The 19,679-nt window shown below is 34.5% G+C and overlaps 2 protein-coding genes across 4 annotated transcripts in view; one reads left to right on the top strand and one right to left on the bottom strand.

Annotated features, from left to right (window-relative positions):
- Positions 1–51: 51 nt before the first annotated feature.
- Positions 52–4,226, top strand: LOC140063549 (uncharacterized). 2 transcript variants are annotated; one of them, XM_072109923.1, is made up of 9 exons: positions 52–175; positions 584–1,159; positions 1,542–1,686; positions 1,804–1,833; positions 1,966–2,054; positions 2,149–2,219; positions 2,652–2,748; positions 3,139–3,187; positions 3,412–4,226. In XM_072109923.1, exons 2-9 carry the CDS (start codon positions 609–611, stop codon positions 3,562–3,564), a joined length of 1,185 nt encoding a protein of 394 aa, XP_071966024.1. In that variant the 5' UTR covers positions 52–175; positions 584–608; the 3' UTR covers positions 3,565–4,226. The 2 variants fall into 2 exon arrangements, with proteins under 2 accessions (XP_071966024.1, XP_071966025.1); XM_072109924.1 differs by having other exon boundaries at positions 55–157; positions 603–1,159.
- The window catches only part of LOC140063531 (unconventional myosin-VIIb-like), a 39,222-nt gene continuing 23,694 nt past the window's right edge, over positions 4,152–19,679 (bottom strand). For both annotated transcript variants that reach the window (XM_072109901.1, XM_072109902.1), the window contains exons 12-24: positions 19,270–19,406; positions 18,760–18,857; positions 18,517–18,592; positions 18,185–18,288; positions 17,670–17,869; positions 17,267–17,330; positions 17,032–17,143; positions 16,526–16,625; positions 14,994–15,100; positions 13,039–13,133; positions 12,559–12,753; positions 12,112–12,210; positions 4,152–4,967 (exon numbers count right to left, since the gene is read on the bottom strand). In XM_072109901.1, the coding sequence (XP_071966002.1) occupies position 4,967; positions 12,112–12,210; positions 12,559–12,753; positions 13,039–13,133; positions 14,994–15,100; positions 16,526–16,625; positions 17,032–17,143; positions 17,267–17,330; positions 17,670–17,869; positions 18,185–18,288; positions 18,517–18,592; positions 18,760–18,857; positions 19,270–19,406 (1,388 nt within the window). In that variant the 3' untranslated portion in view covers positions 4,152–4,966. The remainder of the gene's footprint in view (positions 4,968–12,111; positions 12,211–12,558; positions 12,754–13,038; positions 13,134–14,993; positions 15,101–16,525; positions 16,626–17,031; positions 17,144–17,266; positions 17,331–17,669; positions 17,870–18,184; positions 18,289–18,516; positions 18,593–18,759; positions 18,858–19,269; positions 19,407–19,679) is intronic.

The following is a 19,679-nucleotide window of genomic DNA, read 5'->3' as shown; positions in this document are numbered from 1 at the left end:
CAGTGTCCAACTTGTAAAAAAAAACTTCACCAACCTTTGACCTTAATTTGTCATCGCGACTGTAAACAATCTAGTCGACGTTGGTGGAGAAAAATGATGAATCAAGAATCATTTAGATTATTAGAAGATATATGTGTTTAATTGTGCCTGCCAGACTGTATCCTCATGCATTTGTGTATATTATTGATATTTTTATTTTGTACGTTTTAGACCAGGGTCCATGACTAGCCTCTCTAGCAGCCTCTAGCTAGACTAGGCTAGGCCTAGTAGGCTAAGGTTAAGAGCTGAGAGAGAGACTAGAAAGAAAGAGAGGCCTAGGCCTATATGTTACGATTTAGCCTCCTCTCTATACTTAGTAAATAAATGGAAGGAAGGGCCTTTATTATTTTAGGTTGCCAATTATAGTTGATGTTGCCGTGAAGGCTATGGGTACAGTCAACTGTGAGTCTAATTCCTTGTTATCTATCGACCGACATAGTCAACAGAGGCCAGGGCATTAATAAAGATTAGGCCTAGGCCTAGATGATTTTTTTTTTATACAGAAGTTAGTGAGTAGTACATACACAAAATAAATTATTTTCAGAGGTTAACTTCTTAAATAGAAAAAAATGAATACACCAAGGCTTAAGCCAAAGACTGCTCAGCTGATGTTCGAACCAGTTCCTCCATCTGAGAACAGACCACCACTTCACGAGTGTCCAATGATGAGACGGAGAGTCCAAAGCGCAAAACCAAGAATCTCAACTACACTTGATGAAAAACGAGATGACAAACTAAGCTATCATGACTTGAAATTTACTGAAAGTGTACGACCAAAATCAGCAATTACAGGTCACGATCGACTTAAATTCTCTAAACAATCTGTAAGAAATGTAAATAAAAAAGTGCAAAGGCCCCCAAGCGCACCGCAAAAGGTGTTTTTAACACTAGATGATAAAGTGAATCTTCAACCAGAAAGTTTTGGAATTGAAAAAGGTGTGACCTGCAATGAACATAAAGAGCAGACAGAACATTGCCCATATAAGTTAAACATTGATTCCAAGCAATGTACACAAAAACTATTGATTTCCATGAAAAAGAATGGTATTTTGCCAAGAAATATTCCAGCTGGGGTAGCAAGTCTAGCAAAATGGATCACAGAGATTGTGGATGAAGATGTGTAAGTTTAATTATAGGGAGCTTTCAATTTGTGATGATGATGACCTAGGAACAAGTTAGCTCATTGTGTGAATGTAGGCAAGTTGGTACATGCTTCCTTGATCTATTCCTTGACATGGTTTGGTGGTTGCTAAGTCCAGGCGACGACCGACGACACAATTCATATGTACCAGGTTGCTGGTCAAATAAAAAAGTCGTTAAATTCATAAAAAGTCAAAAAACATGTCAATAAAGTATCATTCTTTTGAAACAATGTAAACAAACAGATGTAGTCAGTAAACCATCATAGAAATTGTATAATAAAAATTAATAATGAACCACTAATGATGAAGACTGACAGATTCAGGAGATGCAGATTAGAATCTAATTCTTTCTTTTTGCAGATGTGGAGTAACTGCTGAAGACTGCCTCATTTTTATTCCATGTTTGAATGAACTAGAACGGGAGCCATTGTCAATAGTTCCCCCACCCCAGGACTGTCTGGATGAAAACAAATGTAAACTTATACCAACCCCACCTAAGCCGTATGTGAGTAGCCAATACGTTTTGGTTTCAGATGTGGATGATGTTCATTATTACATAATACTTTATCCACTGTAAAGTATATTGTGAGTAATAAATGGGGTTTTTTTTGTTTTGTTTTAGGACCCAAAAGAGCTGTTTCATTATGATGTGGTAAGTTGGTAACGTTGTTGCAGCAAAGAATGCACATTTATCCATTAGATATATATATATATACATAAATATTATCTGTTGTGCACACACTTCAGTGTAATTCAAAATGATATTAATTTATTTTATTTTCAGTCAAAACACATACGAAATGAACAAGTTTGTTTTCATGCCAAAAAAGGTCAGATATATGGCAAAGATGGTAAATTGATGCATGATTCAAGGTAGGTATAACTAATAAAGATGATGAACTATGAATAAAGATAATAACAATGTTTCTATACAACATATACAAATGAAATACTGGTTGTTTTCCAGTCGTTATGGTGATTCTCGAAGCTACAATGTAATACAAAAAGAAATACAAGATTTAGAGAGATTACTTAAAGGTGAGATAATAAGACCATAATATAGGACCATAGGCACTTATATGTCAGTTAAGTGTCAATCAATATGGTTCCCTCATCAACAGGCTTTAAAGAAAGAAAAGTATACTATTTTTTTTTTGCAAATTTGAAGAATTTCGTAGAAACACCAATTTGAAATTTGATGAACAGAAAGAAAGAACATAAGATAATTTTGGAACAAACATATGAATACTACTTTTTTTGTTATCAAAGGTAATAATAGGATTGGGTGGTTGTATAAAAAAAGGGATAATATTTTGTTCCAAAATTGTAGTATAAAATATGAAGGAAGAGCAACACTGTACATGAACGTCTAATTTTGGGCATATGAATTTTAGAGATGACTAGTATTTACAGGTCATGCAAGATCCAAATTTAAAATGGTCAAATAACACATTGCTATTGTTAAAACAGGTATTGGAAATGAAGATGGATGTTCTGTTGTTCAGTATCAAAATGAGATAAACATTCTACAGACATCAATTAAGAAAACATTTGAAATGTGTGACGAGTAAGTTTTACATTACCTTTTTCAATGCACAATGTTCAAAGCCTATGTTCAACCAATGCCCACTGGCCAGTTCAACCAATACCCACTGGCCAGTTCAACCAATGCCCACTGGCCAGTTCAACCAATGCCCACTGGCCAGTTCAACCAATGCCCACTGGCCAGTTCAACCAATGCCCACTGGCCAGTTCAACCAATGCCCACTGGCCAGTTCAACCAATGCCCACTGGCCAGTTCAACCAATGCCCACTGGCCAGTTCAACCAATACCCACTGGCCAGTTCAACCAATGCCCACTGGCCAGTTCAACCAATGCCCATTGGCCTCAACTATCTTCAAAATGATTTCAGTAATACCTAGCATTAAACTGTTCAACCATTTTATTTTATTACAGGTTACGGGAAGCACATGGACTGAAGGAGAGTCCTCCTGGTCCAGATCTGGTAAGCAATAGTGGGATGTGGGAGAATTAAAACTATTATAATTCCATATAAATTTTCAAACCAGTCTTGGCTCAATGGACTAAAACATAAACAATTCACAAAGTGTTGACATACCAAATGAAAGATAAACAGGAAATACCACCATATTTTCAAATACATAAATATTCTTCTTCTTGAGTTCATTTATATATTTTTAACTTTAATTATAATATTTATTTTGTCAGTTTGATTTTCAAAAGTTGAGTGATGAACATGACATAGTGATCTCTCAAATCAATGCCAGAAGGGAAGCGTGTATGGAAGAACTGAGCAAGTTGGAAGCATCGCTGGGAATGACTGTTCAAGATGAACTTGTTCGAACTTATAAACACCTATAATTCAATTTTGACAGTCGTGAGGTTGGCTCAGGGCCAACTTCAATGGTCATCCTTCTCAAATGAGCATTTTGTTCACAGTAGAGGTAAATTCACACTTCCATTCACACAATGGAGGAGTTTTTGTTAACAAAATTAAGATTTAACATTTTTCATTCTGAACAAAACAATTGTGAATGTAGCTTTAATATATAAATACAAATATTCACTTTATTCTCGTTTTAATTCAGGTCTGACTTTTCCAGATATAAGTTTTACAAACAGAAGTTTGACAGACAGATTAATTTTTTTTTTAATGAATTATGCTAAACATAAATGGTATAAAGTTAGACTGTGATGGTGAAAATATTTTAGTGTTTAATCAAATTCACAGAAAACTGAAATTCTGGAGTGCAATATTAAGTGTAATGTTACAGTATGTAAAAATGTATTTGTAATGCGCTTTACACAATATGCAATGTGTGCGCAATTGTTTTTCACGTACAGCAAGATTTATATAAGAAATATATTAGTATTGTATTAGTATGCTTTGTGTGAGAAAGAAAAATAAACCACTCTGTAAATCAAAAATTAACTGTTATTATACTTCATTTTAATAAAAACTTTCAATTTTAAATATTTTACAATATTTTAAATAATACAAACATTTATATTAATTTTAAATATGGAACTTTAAAGGTAAATAACTAAAAATGTTTAACAAATTTCCTTACTGAAATTCAAACGCTGGTCTATTTTCATGCGTCATTTTGATAACACCCTCTTCTAAGTAAATTCATAAGGTGGGATCAAAATAAAAATAGATATAAAATGTAATATTCATAGTGATAGTGACAATTGCTAGTGATAAGACAACATAAGTCTATTAGTGCTAAAGTGTTCAGTAATAAGTGTAATGCTATATGAAGGTAAAATAATACACATACATAACCTGTTCTATTTAGTTTAAAAGTATGTAACACTTACAGGATGTTGGTGATGAACATAGATATATAAAAAACATATAAAAAACATTTAATAAACTAAAACGTAATTGAGTATAATTTTTTGTAAGGAACGAAGTAAAAATATTGAAACCAAACCCACTGGACATTTGGAAAGGTTTAATTCTCAAAAAGTGTCTATGAAGTGTACTCGGACAATTACCTTTATTACTTTATCATAATTTTTACCTAATACAGGGATACACATGCAATGTTCCTCACAAGAACATTTTACTCAATTCACAAATTCAACCAGTATTAGTATATAAAAAACAAATCCAAAACTAAAAAAAAAGTGTTATTGCATTATAAAAGTTGTTGACATTAAAGATTCTTTTTTAACATCATTGCACGTTTCACAGAAACCCGGCCAATAAAAACTTTGCTACATCAGGTCTTGGTTCCGGTTGCTGATTGGATTTTCTGAAAAATACATCAACATACAGTTAACATTTTACACTAAGCTACATTGATAGCCATAGGTAATGTGCATACTTTGTTTCTTTAACAAGGGAAAGGACACTAACCAATAATTATACACAAGAACTACTCAGGAGGGATCACTGTTGGTCTACAAAAACGAGTGTCTAGAAAAACAAGACCTAAGATATCTTAGTTTTCTAGATCTAGAAAAGACATATTAAGAGAGCCAGTCACTAAAAATCAAACATTAGGTGGCAAGGGTCAAAATTTCAAATTGGCTCAAATTTTGCACATTGGTAGACCTTGATGTAAGTAAACCTGATGTGTAGTTTGTTTGGTAAAATATCGCTTAGTTTTCGAGAAAATCGAAAAATAACAATTTTCGGCCAATTTTGTTAATTTTTGGTGTATAATTTACATTAAGTTTAACAGCCTCTGGAAGCCAAACGTAGCTACCTAGCGTTTTAATATTTTACACTTATGTTAACTAGCATCTTGACAATAATTTAGTAAAGTTTCAAAAAATTTTATGAAATTTTAAGATTTTTACTAATTAATTACTAATTAGCATAAATAAAACTCTTAAAAAGTAGGTTAAAAACAAACGCGTTTTTTTTTCATGTGCGACGAATTTTTTTTAAATAAAAAAATCATGAATCTAAAGTTCAGATACTAATATTTATGAATCAAGTAAAAAAAATTTGGGGAAATTATTTTGCGCTCTGCGCCAGAGCAGCAAAGTTGTAAGAAATTCAAAGATTTTATCTGTCGGCAAGATCAATCAGATGTACCTATTGTTATCTATTTAGCAATCTAAGTCGCTTTGAGCCAAACTTTTATTACGCGAAACAAACTTGAAAGATAAACTGAAAGTTCCTGGAATAATTTTGAGTTAAGTTGCAATTTAAACACAAACTAAATATACGTTTCTGGTAAAATTTCAATTACTAACCAATATACGAAATTAAGCAATTAACTAAAAATCACTCGCTTATGCTTTGTCAAACCATATTATTATAAATTATTCCATCCTCTCATAGTTTATATAGGATAAAAGTGAAAAACACATTTGTTTTAACTTGTTACCGTTTTCCTGTTTGTCGAACCTGGTCGAACTTACTCAACGAGAATGTTTCAAAACATTAACCACAGTAGACAAAACACTGCATATATTCGATAGACAACTATATCTTCATTGGCGTTGACAACGGAACTGATTTGTTATCCATTTTAGTTTATGTCTTACAATGTAAAGACGTGTTGAAAATAATTTTTATATATAATTATTGTCTGATGGCTTTAAGTTCAAACAAGATGGAGATTTCATGTTCTTTTAAATCGGTTGTTGGCGGAGCATGTGGATTCGATAGAAAAGACCGCAAACAGAGCACTGAAGTTCTACCTTTACAAGCATGCCAGAAGGAAATCGTTGCACACAGATCCATGTTTAGGTTTACGGGCATCGATAGTGAGGTAGACCTAATTCTTAGTTGAGCAGCAATGTTTATCTTGCCCGCTGATATACATAGTTGGACTGTTTGTCCCTTGCATCGATCGGAACTTGGCTTAGGTTGGTCTCGAGGAAATAACAACAGATGTAGAGTGCCGCCTGATCTCTCTAATCACATCCAAAGCAAGGGAAAGGGACCCAAGTGCGATAGGGGTATTAGCAAAGAAGATTCGCAACTAATATTAAAGAAAACAGGAACTTTCCTGCAAGTTGGTTCAGGTAAATATAATTTAATTTTTATATTTTTATATATTTAATGTAAACTGCTAAACAAAAAACCTGTAAGTAAATGTTTTTACGCTTTTTATCAGGTATCTGTTCAACTTGCCGTAAGATGCTGAAGTCATTGTTACCTGTAACCTCGAACACTGAAACAAATAACCCTAGTCTCGTCGATCAGATGAGCGCACTAACAACTGTAAGTTAAAAAATACCGTACAGTATGACATTTATGAATAGGCATTTATTGGCGGAAAGATTAAGTAAATAATGTGTTTCATGTTACTTTGTTCATTTTATTTCGTATGTTGGTGGTAGGAGGAATATTTTCTGCATTCCCTGCCATTGTCATCATCATTTTATATATATCACGAATCAGTGCGTCAATAATTGAATCAAAGTCAGTAGTAATTTTTTACCAATATTATTCTTATTTTCAGGAAAGTAATAAGGATGAGTTCTACATGCCATTAGCCACTCCAACTTGTCAAGCACCGGCGTGTGATGTTATGGATACTCAAATGAGCCTATATCAATTTTGTGATCCAACTTTTGCTTCAACTACCTCAGAAGATGAATCAATTCAATCTACACCAAGAGAAAAATTAAATGCATTTCTCAATTCAAGGGACGTCAGTCCAATTAGATATCCTTTATCTGCACCGCTGGAGCAAGTTTCAGACCGTACTAAACGTTTCCACATGCGCAAGGCTCGTCAAGTTGTCTCTATGTGCCTGGAAGAAATCGCACCTGGTCAGTCGACTACTCTACTTGAAGGCTTATCAAGTGATAAAACCACAGAAGCTGACGAAAGAACCGATTCTTCTCTATTAGATGCTCTATCAGAATGCTATCTTCATACTAACCACTGGAATACAAGACGTCAGATTTTATCGATCATGGTTGATAAGGTTACCTTCAAGGAACTGCAGAAATGGATACCTAACTTGACTAGATACCGTTTTAACGTGGCCAAACACCATTTATTGTTACATGGTAGAGGTTCTGTAATTCAACCTCTAAAGAACACTATAGTATGCGTACAGCCAGGGAAAATTGACCACTTTGTTACCTTTATAACAAGTTCTCAAGTTATACAAGACTTGCCATTTGGAGAAAAAACTCTAAAACTTTCTACAGACAGAGTTATAAAAATCCCAAATGTTGTGCGTAATCTTATCCCAGAACAATGTATTCTTCAATACGAGAGTTACTGTCAAGAGAAGAATTTTCAACCTATGAGCTGCAGTACATTGCGTAGAGTTCTCAGCGTTTGTTCTGCTTCTGTACGCAAATCCTTACAGGGCCTTGATTATATCTCTGCCAATGGTGGAAAAGCCTTCGATGACCTGGAGAACATCGTTGATAAGCTGGGAGATTGCTATGAAATGGGTTTGACTTGGGCCAAACAAAAAAACCAGAAACTTAAAGATGCCAAGCGCTACCTAAAAGGTGACTATAAGGTAATAACAATCTTGTTTAAATATCTTGATAACTGCTACAGTATAAATAGAAAAACAATATAATAAAAAAACGCAAAGTAGCCCGTTGAATGTTGCTCAGTAAAGCATGTAAGAAACATTCAAGACTAATTACATTTTTTATACAATTTCTTTTATATATTATTGTAGATTCACATTTCTAACCATTCTGAAGTTGCCGATCATTGTAGGGCGTATGCTCTTAGTTCTTGCGAAGACAATTATTACCAGACTGTCTGTGATCATGACCACAATGCAAGATGTGACAGATGTCGTATATTTCCAGAAGCTTTGTCTGAAATAATTCATGAAGCTTTAAACGAAGTGCGCTGCTCTTCTGAAGAAAAAGATGACATGGAGTACGTAATTACACGGTCAGTCCAAGACATCGAGACGTGGAAGGCGCATATCTTAAGATCCATTAACCAAGACGCTGCACGACATGATATCTTAGGAGATTTGAATCCTGGTTGTGCCCTAATTGTTTTAGACTGGGCGATGAAGTTTTTACCACGTAAATACCGCGAAAGCCAAAGAGACTGGTTTGGAAAGCGTGGACTTCCGTGGCACATAACGGTCTTGACGAAAAAGAATAAAGATAGAGAGGTACAGATGCTTACGTTTGTGCATATTTTTAAATCTTGCAGTCAGGATAGTACTACTGTTGTGGCAATCATCGACGATGTGTTGAGGCAGCTGCCATCTATTGCACCCGATATACACTCTGTGTATCTGCGTCAAGATAATGCAGGATGCTACCACTCTGCCCTAACATTACTCTCGTTACCAAAGATAGCGAAAGAAACGAAGATCAAAATCCGACGTATTGATTTTTCGGACCCTCAAGGGGGGAAGGGCGCATGTGACCGCAAGGCAGCCCATATCAAAAATCACATGAATAAATATCTTAATTCAGGAAAAGATATTGAAAATCCAGAGCAGATGAAGGCAGCAATTGAGTCCTTTGGAGGCATTCCTGGAGTGAAAGTCATAGTTTGTGCTTTACCTACTGGTACTATTTGTGCAGCAGGGAAATGGAAAGGTGTGAGTCACATCAACAACATAGAGTACGGAAGCAGGTCCATGAAGGTGTGGATGGCGTATGGTATTGGTGCAGGACAAAATCTACTTTTGAGTAAATTTTGTGTGCCCTCGAAACTACCCAATTTAATTCATAACAAAGATACAACGTCTGATCAAAATCAAGTATCATTTATTACAGTAAAACCAAGAATACAAGCCAAGACATCTCATGAAGAACAAGCTGATATAAATGACGACGACCAAATAGAAAGTGAAGAAAGTCCTGGCAACCCCAGCAAACTGTTCTTTTGTCGCGAACAAGGTTGCATTAGGTCATATCAGAGGTACTCTTCCCTAGAGAAACACTTAGATTATGAAAATCACAAGAACGCACTAGAACATGAAACACTATATGACAGGGCAATGAAATTATACGCAACACAACTAGAAGAGGGTACTTCTAAAAATCCAGAACCAACAAGAACCAACGATTTGCCACGGTTTGACATTGGCCCCGACCTGCAAATGGGCTGGGCGCTAAAGTCCTCTGCAAAAAAAACCCGATTTTCTGTTCCACAGAAAACCTACCTTATTGATGTTTTTGACGCTGGAGAGCAGACAGGACAGAAAGCTGATCCATGTGATGTCTCACGAGAGATGAGATCGGCCAGGCACAGCGATGGTTCACATCTATTTAGCAAGAGTGAATTTTTAACAGCACAGCAGATAATTGCAAGTTTTTTCTCACGCTTAGCTAAAAAAAGGAGGACAGATGCAGCCGTTCATGATGATGATGACGAAGATGATGATTACGATAGTAATGAAGATGGTGACGAAGTAGAAGAAAATGGAGACGATTCAAAAACGGAAAAAGAAAGAGAAATTCAACTTTTGTCGCAAACCGTACTGGACACAATAGGCTTGCAGCATCCAATAATGTTTGAAAGGCATAATATATGTGAACTGAAAGCTCAAGAAAAACTCTCTAGATTCTCTTTGTCAATGTTGCAAGAAATGTGTACTTCTCTTGAACTTGATACCGCAGATATAACCATAAAGCGCAAGAAGCCATACATTGATTTGTTGGGAAAGCTGGTTTCCACCTGCAGTTGCTCGATTGATTAAGGTAGCAACGAAGGTAGAACTGTGTCTGTGAGAATTCTTTAAAATAACAATTTAATATGTGGGACGATTCTGTTATCTAAATTGTTAGTATTTTAAGTCGCGTTCTGTAAATTTGTAATAAAGCGAAGGGTGTAACAATGGTAAAACAATAATTTATTGTTTAGGCTACAAATTATTAAAAAATTTCGCACGAGCACATGAACGGGTTGTCACCATTCTACTCATTTGCATAACAACAGAGTTCAGCGAACATTTGCATTAACGTACTTGCTCGTTTTGATTTTGCGCTTCGACGGGAAGTGTAGAACGCAACACATGTGTAGCGCACGCAACATACGCAACAAGTATTAAAATAAATCATGGAATACCTTGGGTTTAGAGACTAAGCCTAGCCAGGCATGTTTAATCATGTTTTTCATTGACGCTATTTTTCAGAAATAAGGTTATCGACGCACGTAACTAAAGTTTTTCGTAATGCTTGCGCACGCACAGATCAAGTTGTTTACAAAGTGGGCGGAGCTTGGAAAATAGCGTTAACGTGCTCGTGTGAAAACTCCCTATATGAGAAGATAAGAACATTATGTTGTAAAGCCTGTTTTCCACTAGGCAAAATTATTCGCGCAAATCAAACATTTTCGCATATACGCGCACGCCCAATGGAACACTTTGTTGATAAAAAATAAACTGCGCATGCGCGCGTATAGTGCAAAAAATGTTCAATTCGCGCGAATAAATTCACCTTGTGGAAAACATAACAGGCTTGATGAAGCTAAGCGAGTTATAATGTTGAGCTCAGATAGTAAATGCTTAATTTCATCATGGGTTAGTCGTTTAAATTTTACTAGAAATATATTTTTAGTTTGTGTTTATATGAAAACGTGATTCCAAATTATTCAGGACCTTTCAGTTTACCTATAAAGTTTGTTTCTCTTAGTAAAATTTACCTTAAATCTGTAAATAGAAAACAATAGGTACATCTGATTGATCTTGCCGACAGATAAAATCTTTGAATTTCTTACAACTTTGTGGCTCTGGCGCGGAGCGCAAAATAGTTTCCCCAATTTTTTTTTACTTGATTCATAAATATTAGTATCTAAACTTTAGATTGATGATTTTTTTATTTAAAAAAATTCGTCGCACATGAAAAAAAATGCGTTTGTTTTTACCCTACTTTTTATGAGTTTTATATATGCTAATTTGTAATTAATTAGTAAAAATCTTAGAATTTCATCAAATTTTTTGAAACTTCACTAAATTATTTTCAAGATGCTAGTTAACATAAGTGTAAAATATTAAAACGCTAGGTAGCTACGTTTGGCTTCCAGAGGCTGTTAAACTTAATGTAAATTATACACCAAAAATTAACAAAATTGGCCGAAAATTGTTATTTTTCGATTTTCTCGAAAACTAAGCGATATTTTACCAAACAAACTACACATCAGGTTTCCTTACATCAAGGTCTACCAATGTGCAAAATATGAGCCAATTCGAAATTTTGACCCTTGCCACTAAATTACGAATATGTCTGATTTTTGGTGACAAGCACTCTTAAGTCTTATTTTTTTTAAACCCGATGGGTGTCTAACAAAAAACATCTAGAAGAAGACATAAAAGATATCTTAGTCTTCTGGACACCCTATAAATTTTACCTCACTGCTTTTTAACCATCACTTTTTGTGCAGTTATAATATAAATGTTGAGGTTTAAAATTTGAAAAAATTAAATACTATTATCAATATAATTTTTTTTTATCAATATCTAATACGTTGAATCTAATAATACTTACCATCTTGCACCATATATCTGCCTAGTTTGTTGCATAATGTGCTGTTGGTCATCTGGGTCAGGAGGGGGTCTACCAGGGGGTGGTGGAGGAGGTTCCATGCTAAATTGAAAAATAAACATTATATATCACGAATAGCCATATCAAGAAACATGGGTGTACCAAATGTTACAAATTCATTTGCTTCTTATATTGCAAAAGTTTTTGTACGCCATGTGTTGCATTACATTTCGTTTCATTCTTTTCCCATTTATTCATTCGACATAAAAAAAGTGCTGGGACCCCAAAGGCAACAGAGTCACCATAACATGATATGTCTGGGGCCTCTCTGGGGAAGAACTTAACTACATAGAATTATTTATCAATATACAATATACATTTAAAAACATATAAAACTGGTAAAATAAAATGAAAAGAAGTTACAAATATATTGCAAGTAATTCAACTTACACATCAAACAGCTTTGGTCGGCATGGAGGTGCATCACGTTTTATCTTCACCATGATTTGATGCAGTTTTAGTTGCCGTTTCAACAGTGGCCATCTTCTCCGACAATGCCAACCTCTGACACGTGACTGGATGGTGATTGCGGCTTGGTGGCGCCTTTCAATCTGACATAGCTCCAGATACTGCACAGCTTCTTCACTATAGGTTTGGAAAATGATTGAATTGCAAATTTGATTTATTTATTATAAATAAATGTAATTTATTTATAACCATGGGCTATTGTTTTATTTCAGGCTGCATTGTTTCTTATACCAACACATATCAAAAACTCAAAAATGTTTTAAATGTTTCCTTAACTTGTTGAGTGTAGCCATATTGTTATAAAATAATAATTTACTACATAATAATACTAAAATACATAGCCTATGCTATATTTCCCCTCTACGCAGGCAATATTTGTATTATATATAAACCTCATCTTACCTTAGAAAGACATGCTTTGTTCCAATAGCCCATGTTGTACTGCTGTAAGGAAGTGAACTCATTTCCATTGTTTGTAAGAAACAATCTAAAATAGTCTTTAAAAAAACAAAAACAGTTGATTAACAAAATTTGATTTACTACCCGGAAATTCCTCCAAATCATAGGAATTATGATCACACAGAATTGGAAATATCATTTAGTTAGCAAGGCACCTCTGGGCTACCATAATAACAATTACCAACATAAAAAATAACTACCTTTTAAATATGTTGGCTGGGGCGGATCCAGACATTTTTGAGAGGGGGGGTCCGCCGATAAAAAGGGCACATCAGATATTGAGTATTTGAGCCACAGCCCCCCCCCCCCCCCCCATGGTGGGGGTTGTGGCGAAGCGAATTTTGTTACAGGACACACTTAGATGGCCGGAAATGGCACTCTCGCACGCAAAATCCATGATAAATGGCACCTTTCTAGTTCGCCGGAAATGACACTTTATTAGCAGGGATAACGATGCAAAATTAAAAGTTGTTATTTTTCAACCAATTTAAACATTATCTGTTGGTATTTTGTTTCAATATTCCAATAAAGAAAGAATTACGAAAATCTGACTTGTAGTTTTCGAAATATAGGGTCTAAAACATTGCCGAAAATGATCGTTTTTAGCAGCCACGAACGTTGTAAACAAATTGCGCCATTTTTCGCTAAAATAATTACATATAATTACGTTTTATAGTAATTTCTTTTATTTATCAACATTGGAAATATCAATAAAATATTATTAAATGTTTATAAAATATATAGAGTTGTTTATTTAACGGAATTCGTACAAATTCATTGCTCTAAATTTGTGTAGAGTACCGTTCAGTACAGAGAGATCACGTGACTTCTTGGTACACGCGCGCGAGAGAAAACATTCCGCTGTGGGTGATTCGCGTCCACCAATCAAATAGCCAGAATCCAAAATCATTCAACCGTGAGCTCTGCCGATCGCGGGAAAGCTCAGCTATGATTGGCTTACGATGACATCATATCACAAAATGGTGGTTTTGTAGTTGAGCCTCACGTAATTTTCACAAATATTGTTTCAAAAATGAAAAAAATGAACCTTCTTTATGATTATGGTATGTGTGATTTTTCTTTAAAAGATTTGAATAATAAAGGCTTTATATCGAGAAAAAAACATTTTTTTGGCACTTATAATAAATATTTCTCAGAGAAAAAAGCACATGGCTTGTAGAACTATATTATCTTGGCGTAGGAAGACAAACAAATCCCAGGTCATGAGAGGCTCAACTATAAAAACAAGGTTGAATAGTATAGTGTAAGGACCGTTCGATGATTTTTGAGTAAACAATCTACCGCGTATGGTCGTACGCGGTAGATAGTACGATATTTTAACTACATTTTTTACATGTTTGGTTGGATGTAATGTAAATAAAAAATAGTTGATCTGATGGAATGATATGTAAATAAACAAATACTCAAAAGAATTATGTTTACAGTTCAATTATTTTCAGAATAATAATACATAAAAATGTGTTTACCAATGGACAAATAATCGCGTCAATGACAGAACGCGCATGGTAACGTACGCGGAGTTGAATCGTAAAAAGTTTACATGCGCCCTCTGTAGTATGCGAAACGATCTATTTTTAGAAGTTTAAGTAGAGATCATCACGCATCACCACCTCTCACAATGCTCTTTGATCGGCCGCCGTAACTTAACATCGCGCTCATTGTGATAAATTTCTGTTTTTATTTTTGGGGTTAGTGTAGCTTACTCTGTGCATACTAATATACACACAAATATGTCACACGAATAAAATATTGAACCTCTAAAAAAAGGGCACCCTTAAAATTTAGGGGGGGTCCGGACACCGTAGACCCCCCCTCTGGATCCGCCCCAGGTTGGTTATTTTTTATACATTTTCTTTCCTTTTTAACACATATCTTACCTTGCAATTCTGTAAAGCTTTATCTTTGGTTTTGTTGAGAATTCGTCTTGGTGCAAAGAAGCCATATTTCTTGTTAAAATCTGCAAATGTCTGTCTATTGGGATAGCCTAAAGAAATGAATATTGAAGTATAATGAAAACAAAATGATATACCGTATTGGGTATTGTGTACAAAAGGCTATGAAGTTTGACAATTTTAGTAAATGGGTTTATACATATACAGTCAACTCTCCCAAAACCGGAATTCACGAAAAACCGGACTTTTTTGGAGGGCCCAATTTGTCCCTATTCTGAATGTACTGTAATTTATTATGAACACCGGAATACCCAATTCCGGAATCCGGACAAATTATGAAGTACAAAACACGAAAATTAGCGTCTGAAAACCGGACTGACGGTTAAAAAACTCCAAATATTTACGAAAACAACGCAACATCGTCGTCGCTGACTCGGATTCACTACATTCACAATGTACAAAAGCTTTTTAACCATACCCTCACCATGCATGAAGTGCGCGACGTTTCGCGGTACGATCAAATAATGTTGCCATGGAGCACTACACTGTGATTGACAGGTCAGTTCATTGTTAACCCACCACGAGGCGGCAATTGCTTTGTTGCGTATCGAACTGCGGTGGGCTTTTTCACATCGAAGCGCTATGTCTCTATTGTATTTAGCAGGGAGTTGTTAACAACTCCCTGTTTTTTAGCATATGAATTGTTTTTTAATAAAGTTAAATTTACATTCCTGTGTCTTTGTTTTGTTTAAATTATTGTTAAATTCACAATTGCAATAGGACTTTAAATGTTTCACTAAAAACGGGACTAAAAATGTGCATCATTATAAATTTGGAAATCATTATGGCAAAACGTAAACGGAATGAACTTGACTTAACTAGTGTTAATAAACTTTGAAATGTTACCAATTAATTATTGTGTCATTATTGCTTGGCTCGTTTACCTAATCAATTTTCATCATTGCTATCAAATTACGTCAAAATAAAGGAGCTTAAAAAACATGTGGTCTAGGTGTGGGCGTTTTTATTTTATTATGACACCTCTGCACATGCGCATCAATCAAAGCCCTTCACCCATGCTGCTGCTGCTAGCTAGCTCACGAAAAACAATAAACAGACCGAAATTATGTTCACCGTACGTACGTACGTAGGCCTTTTTGCCGTTAAAAACACATTGAGAAACAATAATTTACTATTGTAACATGTTTTATTGGTACAGTAAATAATGTAACTTTTAAAAAAGGTAAATTGAATTACTGTAGCTTAATATTAATAAAGTAGGCCTAGGCCTATCAGTATTTATTTAATTAAAACTAGATTGACACAATCATAGCCTAGCCTAGGCCTTCCCTACGCTAGGAGACCGTACCGGGCAGCATTCGGTGACAACGTGATGACTTTAAAAATATGTTTTCAGGAAACCGGACTTTCGAAAAACCGGAAAATATATGCCCGCCCAAGGGTGTCCGGTATTGGGAGAGTTGACTGTATTAGAATCTGTTTGCAATGCTTGTTACCTCCAGCAAATAGATGTGTGGTTTCAAGTACTTGTAGTGATCTTAGTTGCTCTTTGATGATATCAGGTTCAAAGGTATTGCAATCCTCGGAGTTGTTTGGCTATGGTAGAATAACACAAATATAATGTTTGTTAAAAAATATGGTTACTATAACGATGAGACAATTATTTAGGATGATGGTAATACAATATAAACAAGAATAGGCATATTACACCTAGTACACACAAACAAATGTAAATGCTAACTCAATTATTGAGGATATCTTAGCCAAGGATTTTTCCTAACGTATAATTTTGAATTTTTAAGTGAATTTTTTGGACTCGTGAAAATGCTTTATTGTTTTATTATGTAAAACGGTTTCTTGTTAATTTGAGGAGCCTTGAAGATGATTTCACCTTGTTTAGCCTCTGTGTAAAAAGGTTGAATTAAAAAAAACAAAACAAAAAGACTTAAATTTGTTCATTTAAGTATTCAGAATATGTAGTAGGCTTAGAACTCGTACTCACCCTAACACATCGTATAAAGTGTGGACTTGACTGGCGTAGAGTCTTCATTAAACTGTCCAGCCGCATTTGAAAATCTTGCATATGAGTACTTTTCACACCCTCATAACTTTTACTACAATTTAGAAAATAAATAAGTATCAAATTGTGATGTTTACATAAAAGAGGTAGATTCACAAACAAAACCGATGAAGTATAAGGTTGTGAAGTATTTATTTTAAATGTTCATGTGATTTACCTAGAGTGGTTTTCTGGATGAAAACTGGAGAAAACTTTAAATATAGTTCCAGTTGGACTGCCACCTATGAAATAAACAACACATAAAAATTAGTTTTTACTTTACTATACCTTCAACAAAATAAATCAAATATTAAAATGTTTTCCTAATAAAATCAACTATACATCATAAATTAACAATATTAGAACAAATTTTAATTTTATTTTGAAAATAAATGAAAATTATATGAAAATAAACCACCAGAATTTAGGACACACAACCTCTTCTGACAAGGTGGAACAGGCTAATAGTAAAATGTCTTCATCTTATGATGTCAAAGTTTTTATTTCTTAGACCTTTTAGCAGCGCATACATATAATCATAATAATTACAACCTAATGGTTGGCTTATTCATCTCACATACCTTCAAGTGCTTTTAACTCATGAGAAAAAAGATGCGTTGCAAAACCAAAGTTACAAGATTTTTTATGGAACACGCTGACAATATCATCACTGAGAACATCTCGATTGCCTTCTAGAAGGGCGTTAGCATCGTAGACTACATTACCAGCGAAATGCTTCACACCAAATGAATTTTCACAGTCCACGGCTGGAGTGAAGTACCTGAAATAACAGTTTAGACAGAAATTGAAGGAATTTAAAATAAAGTGACCATTTTTCACAAGCTTACAATTTGCCAAGACCTATAGGAGCTAAGCGTATTGTGTCATTAGTTTTCTGGATCAACAACTGATCTGAGAAACCAAGTAAGGAAGCACGTTTCAGTGTCCCCACATGCACATGCATGATTTAAAATGACATAACTAGTTATAGATGTTTTGGGTCATCACAAATTGAAAGCTCCCTATTGTATCATAAAAATATTCACATGGTAGGCCTGGCTGAGAACTTCTCAATTCATGAAAATATCATACTGACCTGTTGTTATTATTGTGACAATCTTGCAGAGATTCAAGGAAATTTTCACAGCTGCATTTTGGGTAAAATGTCTCTTTGTCAAGAATTGCCAAAATTCCATTTTTCTATAAAAAAAAATGCAATTATTAATTAATATAGCGGCGAGTTAAAAATGGAATTAATTACACACACATAGCTATAAAGAGATAACACTTTTGCCCAGTTTATTTCTGTTATGCTATGGACCAGGTCTGCTTAAGTATTCCCCCATATTCTCCTAATAGCAACTGTGCTGTTTTTGTTGTTGGTTAGAGATGCACCCTCTTTTATCATGAAAAGACAAAAGTACTTACTGGAGCAGTTAAAAGATCTATACATGGTTTGTTGTCGATGTATTCCATTTCTAACACATTCTCAACTCCTTCAGCCCTAAAAGATAATCACATTGATTTGTATAATGTATTTTTAAACATAATTCATACTTTTCTTTGTTATTATCTTTCTGTTATAAATGGTAAATACTGTAGCAACTCAACACAGAATATAGATCTAAAAATTAGAAAAATTAAAAGTTGAGGAATCAAATGATTTCATACCTTGCCACTTCTATACTGTCCGTAAAAACATTCTGAATGTAAAATTGTTGTAATCTTTCTGAACAGAGGTTCATGCATAATTGGTCCAATTGGTTACACTGTAAAAGAAATTATTTTATTATTAATAATATAATATCAAACATTTATAAAGCGCTCTTTATCGGAGTCTTACAGCACACAAGAAAAGAATAGCTATTGAAATAGGTGAGTTTTCAGGAGAGATTTGAATTGAAAAGGGGATGGAACTACGAAAAAAGAATCCAGGCTCCTTTTGCCATTTTGAGATGTAGACATCTTGGAGTATACACTCTGATGCTATCCTTTGAAAAATGCAAAAATTTAATATTAAAATCTAATAACAGAACATGTCGGTTTTTTTTAAAGTTTATAAAGACCCTAAATTGTTAGTGGACTATTTAGAGTTGAAAAAAAAAAGTTACATATTCTTAGGATGCCACCACAAACATTGGGAAAGTGTTCTAGATGAGGAAAACAATGATTAGTAGTTACTTTGAGATTGTGGAAGCAAGGCATGTCTACTAAGCCAATGAAGCCTTCCCCTGGGAATCCATGGGAACTGTTTGAGTGACTGACAGAGCTTTTAGAAGTTGCTGGAGACGACTGCCTTAACGGTTTGAAAACTGAATCTGAAATTACAAATAATCAACAACAAAATTACATTTGTTACATAAATTAGACTACCATGTGAGAGGCATGGGTTTGAGGCGTGACTGTATCATAATTAAATTAAATTAAATTCAAATAGAAATTCTTTTTGTCTAAAAGATAACAATGAATAATTGTATTCGTGGGCATGATACATTTCATTTGTTGCTTGCGCCTCATCCTTGAATGGAATGTAAAGTTGGAAATTGGCCTAATATTTTTTTTTTCTTTCATGTAGAGTTCTCTAGGATAAC

Source organism: Antedon mediterranea, chromosome 1 (assembly GCF_964355755.1).
Source record: "Antedon mediterranea chromosome 1, ecAntMedi1.1, whole genome shotgun sequence".
Lineage (NCBI taxonomy): Eukaryota > Metazoa > Echinodermata > Crinoidea > Comatulida > Antedonidae > Antedon > Antedon mediterranea.
This window is presented reverse-complemented; position numbering and strand designations above follow the sequence as displayed.

What these genes read in the sequence shown, in the direction of transcription:
- LOC140063549 (XM_072109923.1), top strand. Translation starts at nt 609, where the DNA reads ATGAATACACCAAGGCTTAAGCCAAAGACTGCTCAGCTGATGTTCGAA. An exon ending in CAACCCCACCTAAGCCGTAT is followed by an intron (nt 1,687 to 1,803) that starts GTGAGTAGCCAA and finishes GTTTTGTTTTAG; the next exon opens with GACCCAAAAGAGCTGTTTCA. An exon ending in GTCCTCCTGGTCCAGATCTG is followed by an intron (nt 3,188 to 3,411) that starts GTAAGCAATAGT and finishes TTATTTTGTCAG; the next exon opens with TTTGATTTTCAAAAGTTGAG.